Here is a 17,670-nt window from a genome sequence, read left to right as displayed (position 1 = left end):
TTCAAACCCACAAACCATGAGATCATGACCTGAGCCGAAATCAGACGCTCAGCTGACTGAGCCACTCAGGCGCCCCAAGAATCTAAATTCTTAACTGTAACATTATAACGGCTCATGAATTAAGTTCAACAAACACACACATCTTTTCAGTCAAGACTTGGGATTCTGGCGCTGGATCTGTCGTTAGTAAGTCGTGGAGAGCCAGAGTAAAGTCACTTTTAAAATCCAAGACTTCCTGGGTGGCTCAGTCGATTAAGCTTCCAAACTCTTGATCTTGGCTCAGGTCACGATCTCACGGTTCGTGAGACTGAGCGCCGTGTCAGGACCTGCCCTGACAGCACGGAGCCTGCTTGGGATTCTCTCTCTTCCTCTCTCAAAATAAACAAACATGAAAAGAAAAATCCAAGACTGCTTTCCCTGTGACATTGGACTGGACTCAGTCAGTAATTTCCTAATAGTGTGGAAGGGGGTATGAGAGGGTCTGGGTGGTGGTAAAGAGAGGCTAACCTGACAGGGATCCTTTGACCATTTCAATCAGACCAAACTTTTTTGGAAAAATCAATTGTTCTACTATAAGTAAAGGTATAAAAAATCTTTGGAACTATAACAAATGTTTCTTTCTTGGAGCCAATATATTCCAAGCAGTCTAGCATCAGGAAATCCTTGAAAGCATGCCAAGTTTATGTACACACTATTTTTCTAAGGGAGAAGATTCAAGGCTTTCATTAAATACTCAAAGTAGTTGATTACCCTAAAAAGGATTAAGGACCTATAAAATCCTTCTTCAGCTTTATGTGCTTGGAGGAAGATGGCAATCCAAATTTGTAAAGCACGATCAAGAAAACCTGCATCTCCTGATTAAGAGCCAAATGTCATTACATAGTTACAAGTTAATACATACTGAAGTAGTCAGTATGAAGTAGTCGTAGCTTAATAAACTGCGTAGCTACAATTGCTACTTGAAATGTGCTCTACTAGACAGAGTTAAAGAATGGTATCTAGGGGCACCTGGGTGGCTCAGTCGGTTAAGTGTCCAACTTCAGCTCAGGTCACGATCTCGCGGTCCGTGGGTTCGAGCCCCGCATCAGGCTCTGGGCTGACAGCTCAGAGCCTGGAGCCTGCTTCCGTGTCTCCCTCTCTCTCAGCCCCTCCCCCATTCATGCTCTGTCTCTCTCTGTCTCAAAAATAAATAAACGTTAAAAAAAAAAAAAGGGGGGCGCCTGGGTGGCTCAGTCGGTTAAGCGTCCGACTTTAGCTCAGGTCACCATCTCGCGGTCCGTGAGTTCGAGCCCCGTGTCAGGCTCTGGGCTGATGGCTCAGAGCCTGGAGCCTGCTTCCGATTCTGTGTCTCCCTCTCTCTCTGCCCCTCCCCCGTTCATGCTCTGTCTCTCTCTGTCTCAAAAATAAATAAAAAACGTTAAAAAAAATTAAAAAAAAAAAAAAAAAAAGAATGGTATCTATTTCAAACTCGCCTGTATCTGATACATATGGTACGTTAAATTTTTTAAGCATTACAGATTTTCAATGAATCAAGAAAAAAGCCCAATCACTAATTATATATAAAGTATTTATTTTTATGCACATATTTACCTACAAAATTTACAGAAAATAAAACAATGCCGAATATATAGAATACCCTCTTATGACTTCGTAGGAGCAGAGGGTTTTATTGCTGCAGCTTAAAGAATTAAAATTTTATACACATGAAAGCCAAGATCAACACATTTAAGTGGTAGCCTTGCTAAAAAGTTTGTGTCCTGTTAACTGAATTTTCAGCTTTATGTTAAATGGAATTTAAAAGACAGCTTGTGAAATAATTTAAACCTTTTCAAAATCTTCTAGTAAACAGGTAAAAGGCACCTCCAGTTCTTTAAAATATTTACAGCAATCCTAATAGTTTCAGTTTCAGGGCTATTATAGTACATGTGGCTAATATGCATACACAGTATGTCATTAACACTCTCTGAACAGTGAGAACCGTGGACTCGGGTTTGTGGTGCCGCTCCCACGTGACCTTTGTGATGGAGGGGCTGATCAATTACACCTGTGCAACACTAGTGTCACAGCCACGTCCACCACAGCATAAAATCCAATTATCTAAAACAATGACTATCGAATTCCCAGACATTACATAATTTATAACTAAACTTGTATATTCAGAAGCCTTTGTGGAGTGTTCTTAAAATTAATTAAAAAACATAAAGTATATTCAGCGTTAAACGAAAACAATGAACGGGAAACTTACTAACATAATAGTGGGTGAAATTCACTATCTGGCTTAATGAAAACTGTTTCTCAAAACATCTATAATTTCTTACAACGTACATAATGGAGAGGAGTCTTCCTCAGTTTAGGCTCAATCCGATGTTTTTCTTGCATTATGATTAGAACAGAGGAGTGTAAGAATGAAAGGCACAGCTATGCAGGATAGCTGGGTTTAAAGAGCTGTGGGGCTGGCAAACAGATGTTCCTGAAATACTGGTGCAGGAGAACAGAGTCCGAGTAACATCTCCCCCTGTAACATTGGCATTGATTTGCTATTTACAGTAGTTTGCAAAAATACATTATAAAAACTGGATGAGGTTCTGTTTCTAAGTTTAACTTAGTAACATACAGACATACTTCATCTGCAAAAGTCTCTGCAGGGTCTGAAGTACTAAAGTGACACTAATACTGAAAACAGATAATCAAAGGTACCGAGCCAGAGAATGCGAGCCATCATCATCAAGATCACCTGGGTAAATATTGCACACTTCTTGTCAGTTGTTGCTATGACCTTCACATATCCAACTGTAAAAGGAATCCTTTATGGCTTTTTGCTCAATCACTTATCTGAAGAAAGGCTGTTGGAGGTCCCATAACAACGAGCGCACATTGTCATTGAACATGAGGCCTAGGTTTCAAAATGAGTTTTCCTGTCTGTAAAGATGAAAAAAAAATGTTTCAATACACAGTTCTATTAAAAATATCACTTCTCCATAAACCTTAAAGTGCATTTGAAGGGTACCAGAACACCCCTTTATATTAAGTAAAGATTAATCAATTAATAGTTACGTTTTCAAAGTTTTCCTTGTGTGGAGCATTCTTTCTGAAATCTTCATCACTTTAAAACACAATCTGTTTGATGAATTCCCTGTCCACTGGCTACCTAGAAACCGACCAATCAATCCAATGAATAAAATCCCAACATGCATAAACCAATTCATGCTCCTTGCCAAATGGACATTTATAAAACATAAATGTATTTGAGCAAAAACATTTTTCCTTTTCCAACATTACATTTTTAATTCCAAGTGAAAATGTAAACCAATGGTTGGAGTACTGGACACTCACAAGTTCAGTGTTAAGTGGATATAACTCTTCTGTGAGGCCAACGGTCTTTTTTTTTTTTTTTTTTAATATAAGCTCTATATCCAACGTGGGGCTTGAGCTAATGACCCCAAGATCAAGAGTCACATGCTCTATGGACTGAGCCAGCCAGGTGCCCTGGACCAACTGTCTTATTTATCCAAAAAAAGGGTACGTACCACATAATCCAAATAGTTCTACTTCTGGGAATTTTTCTGAACGAAACTGGACTTGAGTGTAAAGCTGTACACAAAAATGGTACTAACTCTTTCATTCAGTATCTACTGAGTGCCTACTATGGTCCAGGCCTTGCATGAAATGCTAGGGATCCAGGAATGAATGAGACAGACTCCCTGGTCCTCTTGGAGCTCAAGTTCTGGCAGAGAATACAATACGTAATATAGAAACTGTGGAAACAACTGTATGACGAACAGGGCATTATATCATGATACGTCCGTAAAATGGGACAATACATAATTAAACAAAACAGAAGACCCTAACTATGACAGTGTGGGTAAAAAGCCCAGAACCCTGCATGCGATTCACACGCAATACATGGTGGCTCTTGGAGCCTAATATTGGGTCAAAGAAGCAGGTCTGAAAATTCCTTAATATCTTTTATGAGAAGTGAGAATGTGCAACATAACATAAGACACCTTTGGTTGCTGAGACTCCAGTATCGTCAGGTCACAAGTGCTGTCCAGGGGCGCCTGTGTGGCTCAGTCGGTTGAGCATCCGACTTCGGCTCAGGTTATGATCTCAGGATTCTGGGTTCGAGCCCCACATTGGGCTCTGTGCTGAGAACTGGGAGCCTGGAGCCTGCTTCAGATTCTCTGTCTCCTTCTCTCTCTGCCCCTCACCCACTCACACTCTCTCAAAACTAAACTTAAAAAAAAAAAAAAAAAAAAAAAAAAGTGCTGTCCAGATTCTGGTCACCTTAAGATTCTCCCTTTCACTTCATTTTCAGCCATTTGATTTTTGACAATTCCTTGACACACTGGTAGAACTTGGACACTAATTTTTTCACTGTTTTGTTGAGGTACAATTTATATACAGTTAAGTGTTCAAACCTTGTGTACAGTTTTATGAGTTTTAACAAATATATACGGCCACATAGCCACCACTCAGATCTAGCTACAGAACATCACCACCACCCAGAAAGTTCCTCCATGCCCCTTTCTAGTCAATGGCAGCTCCACTCCTTACACAGACATAACCACTTACCATAAATTCTGCCTGTCTCTGATCTTTTTTTTTTTATAAAGAATTTTTTAATTTTTTTTTTTTTAACGTTTATTTTTGAGACAGAGAGAGACAGAGCATGAACAGGGGAGGGTCACAGAGAGAAGGAGACACAGAATCTGAAACAGGCTCCAGGCTCTGAGCTGATAGCACAGAGTCCGACACGGGGCTTGAACCCATGGACCGTGAGACCATGAACTGGGCCGAAGTCGGAGGCTTAACCGACTGAGCCACCCAGGCACCCCTGCCTGTCTCTGATCTTTACACAAATGGAATACTAGTGTGTGTCCTTTTGCATCTACTTCTTCCACTCAATGGGTGTGAGATTCATCCATGTTACTGTTTCAGTAGTTTGTATCATTTTATATTGTTGATTACAACATAAAATATACAGTATTCCACTGCATGAATAGACCATTTGTTTTATCCACCGTTTTAATCTATTTTAAATTACATGAGTAAGACATTAATATAATCTCATTTTTTATGTTTTTTAAAAATTTTGAGAGAGAGAGAGAGAGAGAAAGAGAAGCATGCACGCATGCACCAGGGGAGGGGTAAAGGGGGAGTGGGGAGAACCCCAAGCAGGTTCCATGCTATCAGTGCAAAGCCTGACATGGGGCTCAAACCCACACACTGTGAGATCATAACCTGAGCCAAAATCAAGAGCTGGAGGCTTAACTGACTGAGCCACCCAGGCACCCCTAATGTAATCTCGTTATTAAAAAATTCAAATACAGGGGTGCCTGGCTGGCTCAGTTGGTGGAGCATACAACTTTTGATCTCAGAGTTTTGAGTTCAAGCCCCATGATGGATGTAGAGATTACTTAAAAAGAGAAAATAAAAAATGCAAATGCTGCTAAACAAAATCCTTCCTTCCATCTATCTCAAATTCTAGCCCTCTTACAGAAGAAATCAGTTTTAGCATGAATTCTCCCAGACTGTGTTCTATGGGTTTACATTCATATATATAAATAAAACCTGGAGGTTTTTTTTTTTATTGTTTATTTATTTATTGAGAGAGAGTAAGTGAGCATGGGGGAGAGGCGGGGGGGGGGGGGGAGGGAGGGAGAGGGAGGGAGGGAAGGGGAGAGGGGGGAGGGAGAGAGGATATCCCAGTAAACAAAAATGAGCAAAGAAAAAGGAGACAAACCAAGAAACTGACTCTTAATTATGGAGGACAAACTGGTGGTTACGGGGGGGGGGGGGGGGGGGGGGGGGGGATTGGTTAAACAGGTGATGGGGATTAAGGAGTGCACTTGTGGGGCCGAGCACCAGGCGATGTATGGAATTGCTGAAATCACTATATTGTACACCTGAAACTAACAGAACACTGTATGTTAACTCTACCAGAATTAAAAAATAAATGGTACTAGGGAAAAAAACTGAAAAAAAAAATACCAAACTGAGTATATTGTTTGGTAATTTTCTTCTTGCACCTAACTTATCTTGGAGGTCCTTCCATGTCCACATTTACAGATTTACTTGTGCTTTCCTATTTTCCCACCCCCGTTGAGAAACATAAAACCTGTTTCCATTTTTTCCATACTGCAAAGGATGCTGCGATGAGCGACTTCGTACCTGCCTCCTTGTGTACATGTGATGGTCCCCACTGGGGGGAGATGAAGAAAAGGAGAATGGTTGGGTCATGAGGCATGCCAATTTTACATCTTACAGGATGATGAAACTGCCTTCCAACACGGCCATACCAGTGTATGTTTTTGCCACAGGCAGCGTGTGGATGCATCTACTTCAGCACAGTTCTGGGGGTTTAACTTCTGTCCATGTGACAGGTAGGCAAGACAAACAAATGGAAACTCAGTTTTACCTTGCATTTCCCCAATTACAAATGAGGCTGTTTGTAGTACCGCTTCTATGATTTGACTTACCTTTTCCCACGTATCAAATGTACTATTTGTCTTTTTTTATTGATTTTTAATACGTCTTTAAATATTCTGGATTCTATCCTCTACTAGATACCTTTCAAATGTATGTATTTTTTGATCTTGAGAGAGAGAGCAAGAGCGAGCCTGAGTGCACAGAGGGGAGAGGCAGAGAGAGAGAGAGAGAGAGAGAGAGAGAGAGAGAGAGAGACAGAAACTTCTAAACAGAGTCCACGCTGTCAGCATAGAGCCTGATGTGGAGCTCAATCCCACAAACTATGAGATCATGACTTGAGTCAAAATCAAGTCACATACTTAACAGAATGAGTCACTCAGGTGCCCCCCCACCCTTTAAGTTATTTAGTTTTTGCAATAATCTCTACACCCAATGTGGGGCTCGAACTCATGACCCTGAGATCAGGAGTCACATGCTTTTGCCACTGAGGCAGCCAGGTGCCCCACAAATACCTAATCACTACTTAATTTCTTGCCTTTTGCTGTACAAAATTTCCAAATGTCGATGCAACTAAAGGTATCCAACCTCTTCCATGATGGCGTTTCTGTGTCTTAAAAAGAAAAAGGAGCTTTTCTGCACCAAGATTATAAACATATTCACCTGTATTTTCTTCTAATGCTTTAATTGTGGGATGTGAATGTCTTCTTAAATACATTTACAACCAGGGGCGCCTGGGTGGCTCATTCGGTTAAGCATCGGACTTCGACTTAGGTCATGATCCCACAAGTTGTGAAGTTTGAGCCCTGCGTTGGACTCCTCACTGACAGTGTGGAGCCTGCTTGGGATTCTCTCCCTCTGCCCCTCCTCCACTCTCTCATTCTCTCTCAAAATAAATAAATATATATATAAATAAAAAACTTTACCTGGAATTTAGTTTAATTGATGCAGAGATCTAAATTCATTTTTTTCCAAATGAAGTCAATTATCTAAACACTACTAGCCCAATTCTTCCCTTTTGACTTAAAATACTACCCTTGCTCTCTCCTAATTTTTAAAACAATTTTTTTTATGTTTATTTTTTTTTGAGACTGAGAGAGAGAGAGAGAGAGAGAGAGCGCGCGCATGCGCAAGCTAGGGGCAGAGAGGGAGGGAGACACAGAATCGAAGCAGACTCCAGGCTCTGAGCTGGACACGAGCACAGAGCCCGACACAGGGCTCGAACCCACAAACTGTGAGATCATGACCTGAGCCGAAGTCGGACACTCAACCGACTGAGCCACCCAGGCGCCCCCTTCTCTCCTAATTTTTAAAAAATCAGTGTTGGGACCCCTAGGTGGCTCAGTTGGTTAAGTGTCCAACTTCCGCTCAGGTCATGATGTGATTCTGTGTTGACAGCTCAGAGCCTCCAGGAGGCTTTGGATTCTCCTTTCTGCCCCTCCCCGGCCTGTGCATGCGTGCGCACTTTCTCTCTCTCTCTCAAAAATCAACAAAGAGGCACCTGGGTGGCTCAGTTGTGTCCAACTTCCACTCAGGTCATGATGTGACTTCAAGCCCCACCTCGGGCTCTGTGCTAATAGCTCAGAGCCTCAAGCCTACTTCAGTTTGAGTCTCCTTCTCTGTCCCTCCCCCACTTACACTCTGTCTCTCTCAAAGGTAAATAAACATTAAAAAATTAAAAAAATAAACATTAAAAAAAATCAAAGTGTTTAGTCTTTATTCTCTTCACTCATAGCAGTGGGCTTCCTGCTCCTAGTATCTTTTTTTCCTCTTTATTCTAATTTTTTATACAAGGTATTACTTAATACATTAAAAAACATTTTTTTTAATATTTATTTTTGAAGGAGAGAGAAACAGAGTGTGAACAGGGGAGGGGCAGAAGAGAGGGAGACCAAGAATTCGAAGCAGGCTTCAGGCTTTGAGCTAGCAGCACAGAGCCCAACGTGGGGCTCAAATTCATGAGCTTTGAGATCATAACCTGAGCTGAAGTCAGACGTTTAACTGACTGAGCCACCCAAAACACCCCAATAATTTTTTGATTTGAAGGAAAAAAAACACCTTAATAAATAAGCAAATCAAAACCATGAGATATTATCTTTTAATTTTAACTAGGCTCCACCCCAACGTGGGGCTTGAACTCACCATCCTGAGATTAAGAGTCAAGTGCTCTACTGAATGAGCCAATCGGACACCTGAGATACTCTTAATACGTCAAAATCTGATCAACTTTTAAAAACACAGTTGGCTTGTATGTCTGTAGTCTGTTGATCTGAGATCTAATTTAAAATCCTACATACAGAATACCATTAGTTTACAAAACCTACACCCACCAAGCTAGTTTTGGCCCATAGTGACCACTCTATATTAGACCTATGATGACTTCAATTCTAAGACACTACATGGTGATTTTATGTCATTAAGAAAGATTACATTTGATCTTAGCCAAAAGGCTAAAAAGCGATGTCATTAATAAAGATTAAATTGGGGGTGCCTGGCGGGCTCAGTCAGTAGAGCCTGTGACTCTTGATTTCAGGGTTTTGAGTTCAAACCCCACACTGGCACAGAGCTTACTTAAAAGAAAAGACTAAACTGTACAACACCACAAATTATTAGATGGATCTCAATTTCAGAGACGTAAATGTGTATCTTAGGATCAGTGCTATAAAGAATATTCCCACCATTAATCCTTGCCGACTGACAATCTATATTAATGTCTGTTTTACTTAAGCCAAAACCGTTCAGTCCTCTCACGCAGATCTGTAATTTTTTAACATAAACAATACTCACATCGTCACAAGACATGTTGTATTCTGCTAGTACAGTTCGACATCGAGCAGCTATACTGAAAAACTGTGGTCAAAGGAAAATTGATCATATGAGGAATAAGCTTTTAACAACCCCTAGATGCTCAAGAAGGTGCTTTAAGCTGAGACTAAAACTCAATTCTGCAAAGGATACATTGACGGGGCAACGACCCGCTTGTGTATTCCAGCAAAAAACAAGCCTATCAGAGTGATACAGCTAATGGTGAAGAATGGGTGATTCCATAATGACGTGAAGAAGGACACCTGAAAAAGAAGAGTTTGAAATATAAAAATGTTCAAAATCTCAGAACAATACCAACACCTACCTCCCCACTTGTGCTTAAATACATGTTAACATTTTAATCATCTCAAAATACGAGGATTTGAAGAATTCAAAATAATCTTAGTTGTTTTGCTGGCCATAAAAATAATTTGTTTCGTATCTTTCACCTAACAAGATAGCAATAATCCCCCCATTCATTCTCAGGACTTGAACCATTACAAGTGCATTCCTATAATCAAAAACCATCCTACCAAAAAATATTTACTGAACCCTTCCTAGCAAGAAGCAATTTAAAAAAGCACAAGAACGGGACACCTGGCTGGCTCAGTTGGTAGAGCATCTGACTCTTGATCTCAAGGGCCATGAGTTCAAGCCCCACATGGGGTATGGAGCCTACTTCAAACAAACAAACAAACAAATCAGAGTCTAAGAGAAACAAAGGGCTAATTTCAGATCTGGGTATAATCAGATGACAGCAGGCAACAGGACAACATGAATACGTGGAGATAAGAGTCCAGGGTCCAGCACTGGAACAAGAGTGGGCACTGCAGCCAGATGACTGGGGAATAGAACTTGAAGAAGGAAAGATGTGTTTAAAGTCTGGAAAAAGAAATCAAGCGGACTAGTTACTAAGTGGGAGCAAGAGAATTAAGCCAAAGGCCTGTGTACCTCACTCTCCTACTGAGAGATGCGTACATATTTCAAGAAAGAGAACTAAACTTAAAAAAAGCTAGCTGGGTCAGCATGGTATGGGTTAAATAGATTTGTCAGATGAAGAAATGAGAGGCTGAAATATCAGAAACGGAAAAAAGCTCCCAGAAGAATAAAATTCTGCATAAAGGTTAATAGTCCAGAGGAACGTCTTCGTGAAACCTTTAAGGACAGGAATTTCCACAGGCCAACTCTATTTCACATGGCCTACACAATATAAGCACATATGGTGTCTTAGGTGTTAATTTTAACTAGAACAGTCAGTATCAGCTTTCTTTCCTCCATGGAAACAATCAACTGCATCTAAATCCCAATTTCCCCCTTTAGATCAGGCATCTGTGTACTGTCCAGTGGGCTATATTCCTTCTCTCCTCGGGTTCTCCCAGCTAGACACACACTGGCTTTCGAGTCTGCAACTCTCGCTACAGAAACAATTGCTTTTTAAAACTCCTTTCAGGTTTGAGGTTATTAAATACTGAAATACAAAGAGCTAACCCTTAGGCTAATAGTTATATTCTCACCTAATTTAGAAAATTACATTAACTACAGAGTTTTGGGCCTATTTCAAATTACATTTAATTCTGTGTTTTATTAAGATCTCAACTAGCTGAAATCAGCTTATATTTTTCCCAATTAGAAGTCAGATTCATTTCCCAAGACAGACCTTTTCAATCTTCTTGGCAGCCTCCTCACTCTTCCCTGAAGAGGAGCACCAAGCACAGGCTTAAGATCCGACTTTTTTAAATGAACACACAAGAGAGTTTCCTATCTGCCATAAAAACTCCTCTATTAACGTAAAATTCCATCTCCAACCTCCCCTACCTCCTATTCTTTTATATCTCCACCCCAGTGGATAAAGTCAGGGAAACTACATGCTAAATAAACCCCTGGCTGCCTGAATTGCCATTCGGACTGCTGACAAAAGCTGGCTTTTAGGTTTTTCTTCTGTAGAACCTAACAGACTATAAATAAAGCTGGTAGAAGTAGTCTACCTAATTACACTTTAAAAAAGGATGTGGGTTTACGATTTGAGAAAATTACAACATTATTACCTAAATAAAGTTCCACTGAGGGAAAAAAAACTTCACTGAAAAATGGGAGACTGTGGCTTCTCTAATAAAAAAGCGTGAGTTTGAAATTAAGGTACAAGTTAGAAGAAAGAGGTAGAATTTTGAGAAACACGCTATCAGATTTCATCAAAGGATGCTTCAAGATATAACATTATGAAATCTGTTATTGCATTTGGTATAGGGATGTTCTTGGACAGTGCCCAACGGGAGATCTCTCAGTGTTTCCTATATTAAATTTCAGGCAGGAAATTTTTTTTAAAAGATAAACGTGGACAAAATTTTTGCTAGCTTATGGAACTTATACATGTGTTCTCTTCACAGAGAAACAAAACCATGGAACTGTGACTTTATTGATTAGGTAACTCAGAGACTAATTTGTAACTCAGTTTTGGCAAGGTTCCCGGCCCACATGGCCTTGTCTGTGACCTGGTTTCCTTCCTGTTTTTGGCCCTCCAATCAGCCTTTTTTATTCTAATTTGACTTTGTTTTACACTTATATTTTGCTATTTTATCATATATGTTTCCTGCGAAGTCATCTCAAATACTTTATGGTATGAGGAAAGGAACTACCAAAGATATGTCATAGAAGAAAATCGTATTTTATAATTTTTTAAAGCTGGCACAGATGACCCTAAATGAACAAAAGAGAATAAAGACAATGTTTACACTGAAATATTTAAAAATACGTGAATATACGTAAAAAGATATGTAAAAAGCTCAGAAATGAAGGAGAAGTAGTGTAAGTGGAGTAATATTTCTTAGGCCTTTTTCCCTGTGAAAGATACTTAATCTACAAGAGCCAACCGAAGTTTTTCTTAAGCAAATGAATATACAGGATATTTTTAATATAAGGATCAATATCACTACTTGTAACAATAGGTAGCATTTGAATAATACTTTACGATGAACAAAGCACCACTACATTACCTCATTTAATCTGCAAAAAATTTTAAATCAAAACTTCTAGGGGTGCCTGGGTGGCTCAGTCAGTTGGGCATCTGACTTCCGCTCAGGTCATAATCTCATGGTCTGTGGGTTCAAGCCCTGCATCCGGCTCTGTGCTGACAGCTCAGAGCCTGGAGCCTGCTTCGGATTCTGTGTCTCCTTTTCTCTCTCTGCCCCTCCCCCACTTGTGTGCGCTTTCTCTCTCTCTCAAAAATAAATAAATGTAATAAAAAAAATAAAAATAAATAAATAAAATAAATAAAAACTTCTACCTTTTGTGTCTCGGGATCTATTAACCAGTTCCAGGCACCAGTAGCTGTACAGACAGATACCACTATGAGAAGCACTGAAGAAAGATAAACATGAGATTAGTAAGGACATAAGCCGTCAACAAATACATAAATCTATAAATGAATAAATGTATACAAATACCACCAATTCCTAATAAATGACAGCCAAAGGATGCAGCATTTTATTAAAATGGGGAATGCACTCAACTGAGGAATTAGGAAACTTGCTGTATGACCTTGAGGAATTCACATAAAAACCGGGATACTTAGTAACTGAGGATAATACTGTCCCTATTAGTTTAGTCAGAACTTTCGAAGATCAATGAAATTAAAAGCAGTAAGAACCAAGATAGTAAAATTTTAATATAAGATTCCATATTATGTAACTTTCAAAGTGCTTTGTGATTTTGCAGATTTTGTAAATTCAAGTTAAAAAACAAAAAACACCTCTCATTTTGAAATGTAAAAAAACCAAAGACTCCTTTATGAATGCACAGAGAATTCTGACTAGAGGATTTTGCCTTGCAGACAACTGTCTGCTGTTAGGAATGTGGAGTACACAATCAAGATCAGATTTTCTTTAGAGACTTGAAGATCAGGGTAAAAATGACTGATAGTAGAACTAAGAAAAGTTTTCTTCCTCCCCACTAAGCTAGAATTATTTTAGGAATTCTAAATAGATCCTAAATAAAACGTAACAGTAAAAAGTATTGGGCACCTGGCTGGCTTAGTCAGTGGAGAATGTGACTCTGATCTTGGAGTTGCTGGTTCGAGCCCCACATTGGGTATCGGTATGTGTGTGTGTATGTATATATATATATATATATATATATATATATATATATATATATATATATATATGTATATATGTATACAAAAAGGAAATCTTTGAAAAAATTTCTTTTAAAAATAAATGGTACTCCTGGAAAATAATAAAAGTGCACTAAGACTTAGTTAATATTCTGGGTATCAAGCTACTGTCCTTCAGTTAGGATGCAGACAGTGTTAAAATGTAAAGATCAGGATTCAAAGAACAATAGAAACATAGTAAAACTGTATCTAGGATTCCTGGTGATGTATTTTTAGAAGAGGCAAATCATAGGAAAACAATCTTCATTTTAGGTATTTAGTACAGAATCAAAATTTCAAAATTACATTCTCAGCTCAGAACAGACTAAACTCAATTTCTTATAATTCCTTATTTCAAATAAGAAATATATACTACACAGATGCCTCTTTTGGAAAATGAAGCAAAAGCAAAATCAAACCCACCAGAAGGGACCTCAGACACATATTTTTGATTGGTGTATTACCCAAGCTGAAGTCATTTTCAAATAAGCACAGAGACCATCAATCACAGAAAAAAATAAAGTACACTCACTATATTATATTTTGTAAGATAGGACATTATCATATACATTTAAAAAAGTTTTGGGGGTACCTACATGGCTCAGTCAGTTGAGTGGCCGACTTTAGCTCAGGTCATGGTCTCACAGTTGGTGGGTTCAAGCCCCACATTGGGCTCTGTGCTGACAGTCAGAGCCTGGAACCTGCTTTGGATTCTGTGTCTCCCTCTCTCTCTCTGCCCCTCCCCTGCTCAGGCTCTCTCTCACACATTTAAAAAAAAAATGAAAAAAATTTGAAGTAGCAGTGAAATAAGGTTTATGGGGTAATTCCTCCATAAACCAAAGAACTTGAGAAAATCATTACCTGTAAATTCTGACCAATCAGAATCCTCACAGCATACAAATGAAATTTTACCAATAGATCTAATAAAAACATCACAAATAGTCTTGACACAGAAAACACTCCTAACTGCAATAGTGCTCTCTGGTCCCACAAACTGAATTACACTTTGAAATGCAGGATGTTTTCAACATGTGCTGTTGTACTTCCCTCTTTGCAGGAATTCAATTTAAAAAAAAATTTTTTTTTTAATGTTTATTTATTTCTGAGACAGACAGAACATGAGTGGGGGAGGGGCAGAGAAAGAGAGGGGAACACAGAATCCGAAGCAGGCTCCAGGCTCTGAGCTGTCAGCACAGAGCCCGACGCGGGGCTCAAACTCAGACTGCGAGATCATGACCTGAGCTGAAGCCCGGCGCTCAACCCACTGAGCCACCCAGGTGCCCCTGCAGGAATTCAATTTTAATAATATACATCCAAGAACCTAAGACTGGTCCCAACATAAGTGAGTAAAGCATTTTGTGTGCTGAGGTCATTACTTGTGTATTTGCCTGCATTTCTTGTGTATTTCCACGGGGTAATAACCACAATTCTTTCAATCCTATTTTGTGTTACTTGTGACATTTTGAATATACAGTTAAAAGGTGAATGTTTTCTTGGATAGGCTTTCAAACAACACAATCACGCTCTGCTAAAACTAAGGGTAATTTTATAACTTTTGTAAAATATATATTAAATATGGTTTTCCTCAATAAAACTTCAACAGTTTATAACCAAATTGTAAAACTGCTAAACAAGCTCCTGAAATTATTATATATGTTACTTACCAATATTGTAATATTTAATTTTAAAAGTGCATGTATTTTAACGGAAAAATAAAAATTCAAACACATAAAACACTGTATGGCCAGTTCCTTTTCTTCACAATTTCTTTAGGATGCATTGTTTACAAATTTAAATAAATTTAAAAACTGTCACAACAGGGGCGCCTGGGTGGCTCAGCCAGTTAAGCCTCTGACTCTTGATTTCTGCTCCGGTCGTGATCTCACAGTTTCTGAGATCGATCCCTAGTCCAGCTGTGCGCTGACAGTGTGGCGCCTGCTTGGGATTCTCTCTCTGCTCCTCCCCCACTTTCTCTCAAAATAAACAAACTTAAAAAAAAAAAAGTAAAAACTGTCAAAACAAAAGGAAATCTTATGGTTTAGTAAAACATTTGTTAACCAAAAATTTTACACAAAAGCAAATCATTGCTAGGCAGAGATAAAAGTATCAATTGTCAGTTTATTTTGCCTTAAAGAAACATTCAAGAACTTACTTCTCCAACGTCCAGTGGCAGGTTGCAAACAATGAATATATTCTGTAAGTCTCCTCTCAAAAGCCTTGAGATCTAGGTAAAGAGATGTCAAATTCCTAATTAGCCACTCTGACGAGTTTGAATCTATTAAGATGAAATTTTAGATACTCTAACTGCTTCAGGTGTTACACGCCAACTTACATGTATCACTGCACTGTTTACTTCGTTTACTATGACAGCTTTAAGCACTTGACAAAAACATTAGATTTCTTTAATTCCAATTTCACATATAAGGAAACTGGCTGGTTCACTTTTAGAAGCTTCGTAAAATGGTATGTGGAAAATCAGCAGCAGCCTCAGCCGGCGCCAAAAGCTAGAATTTTGGGGGTTGCAAATAAAAGGATCAGAATCAGGGCGAGTTTTAATTCTGTTGGAACCAAGAACTTTCTATTAGAACAACGTATTCCCCTAACCTCAAAGGCTTCCAGGTCTATTTGACCGCAATGACCCGATTCCGCTTTCCAGCCCTCATGTTTAATTAATGGCTATGCTTTCTGTCCGGTCTTACTGGACTCCTGATACGGCTAACGGGTGGGTGTGGAAAGACACTCCCCTTTCCTCCCTCTGAATGGGTTACAGGTGATCTTCGTGATACTACTGAAGCTCAAACTCGGAGGCCTTCTAAAAGGGGCGTCCAAGGTGCTCCTAAGTGAGCAACGAAGGCTCGGTCGCGTTTCTTAAACTTTAAAAGGAGATCAAGAGGCACTCCCTTACTCCAACGGTTACCGGAAACCACAACAGGAATTAAAGATACAACTCCCATGGTTATCAATATAAAATAAGGTGAATTAGCATTCACAGAAAGCAAAATGCAAATCTTTGCCAATGAATAAAAACAAAAGCAGCACAGGAGAGGGGCTCCCGGTCCAAGCTGCGGGGGGTGGGGGGAGAGGGGGGATGGGAGAGCTGACGCAACGGCCCCCCAGCGCCCTCGGAGGCCAGACGCGCCGGAACCAGCGTCCGGCCCTCTCTGGCCGCCCCTCGGCCCCCAAGCTCCGAGCCCCTTCAGTCCATCCTTCTCGGCCTCCTCTCCCCGGGGCGGGGTCCTCGCCACTCCAGCCCCTCCAGAGCCCCGCCGGCTTCCGGGAGGAGCCCGGGACGGGACCGGGCAACCCAGCAAGCCCACTCTACCTTCCGCCTGCTCCAGCGAGTTCATGTCGGGCGGCAGCTCGGGTCACCGCCGCTGCCCCGTCCGCATCGCAGCTCCCCGGCCCGCGCCCGGCCCGCAGCGCCAGCTCCCACCTCCAACCGCTCCCCGCTGCCCCTCCCGTCGCACCTCCCCTTACCTACACCCGCTACGCTCATTGGGCATCACTGCCAGACCCCACAACTAATACGGTTTCTATTGGTTAACTCCGGCACCGGCCTCGGGGCCTAGCGTTGGACGGTCAGCCGGAGGGACCAAGAACTGCCGGCGGCCGAGCTGGTGTAGCGCTGGCGCCGCCGCCTGCCCCGGGGGGGAACTGCAGCCTGTCCGAGCCAGTTCGTATTCTTAGCTTCTTGTCAGGTTCTTTCATTCCTCAAATGTTTATTATTGAGCGCCCATTTCCTTCCCAGCGGTGTCCTGGTCGCTGATGAGGGAATCAGAAATGAACCAGCTACCCTCCCTCTAGCACGTAAGGGAGTGTAGAACAAACTAGAACCCAAATAATGGATTTAGGTAGAGTACCTCTTTCCTTGATAACCTAACTCCTTAAGTAGGTATATTTCCCTTGGTCAATTTTTCTCACCTTACCCGACTTTCATAAATCATAAAGAAGGCAAGCAAAGTATGAGCCCCAGTACCTAGAACTTAAAAAAAAATCTGTAAGGTATTGACTACATTTATATTTAGTTAAAATACTTCTTATTGGGTTCCTTGTGGTTATTCATCCAAGAACTATTTATTGGATGATGTTCTAGGCACTGTATTTTATCAGGGATACAGTTATGAGGAAGATAGAGAAGATTTCTGTCCTAAGAGAGGAAGGGTTACAGCAAGCAATAAACATGCAAATAAGTAATGCAACGCTTGACCTTGGGGTCCTAAGTTTGAGTCCCACGTTAGGTGTAGAGTTTACTTAAAAAAATAAATATCATGCAAGTAATAATTGATTTCAGA

At 40.3% G+C, this 17,670-nt stretch overlaps 1 protein-coding gene across 1 annotated transcript; it reads right to left on the bottom strand.

Annotated features, from left to right (window-relative positions):
* Window positions 1-1,550: 1,550 nt before the first annotated feature.
* On the bottom strand, window positions 1,551-16,831 carry CNEP1R1 (CTD nuclear envelope phosphatase 1 regulatory subunit 1). Its single transcript, XM_042969548.1, has 6 exons — window positions 16,701-16,831; window positions 15,531-15,602; window positions 12,512-12,585; window positions 9,385-9,494; window positions 9,214-9,268; window positions 1,551-2,919 (listed from the first exon to the last, which is right to left on the bottom strand). Exons 1-6 carry the CDS (start codon window positions 16,723-16,725, stop codon window positions 2,878-2,880), a joined length of 378 nt encoding a protein of 125 aa, XP_042825482.1. The 5' UTR covers window positions 16,726-16,831; the 3' UTR covers window positions 1,551-2,877.
* Window positions 16,832-17,670: the final 839 nt, after the last annotated feature.

The sequence above is a fragment of the Panthera tigris genome, chromosome E2, assembly GCF_018350195.1.
Source record: "Panthera tigris isolate Pti1 chromosome E2, P.tigris_Pti1_mat1.1, whole genome shotgun sequence".
Taxonomy (NCBI): domain Eukaryota; kingdom Metazoa; phylum Chordata; class Mammalia; order Carnivora; family Felidae; genus Panthera; species Panthera tigris.
The sequence above is the reverse complement of the archived record's forward strand: the minus strand, read 5'-3'. Positions and strand labels throughout refer to the sequence as shown.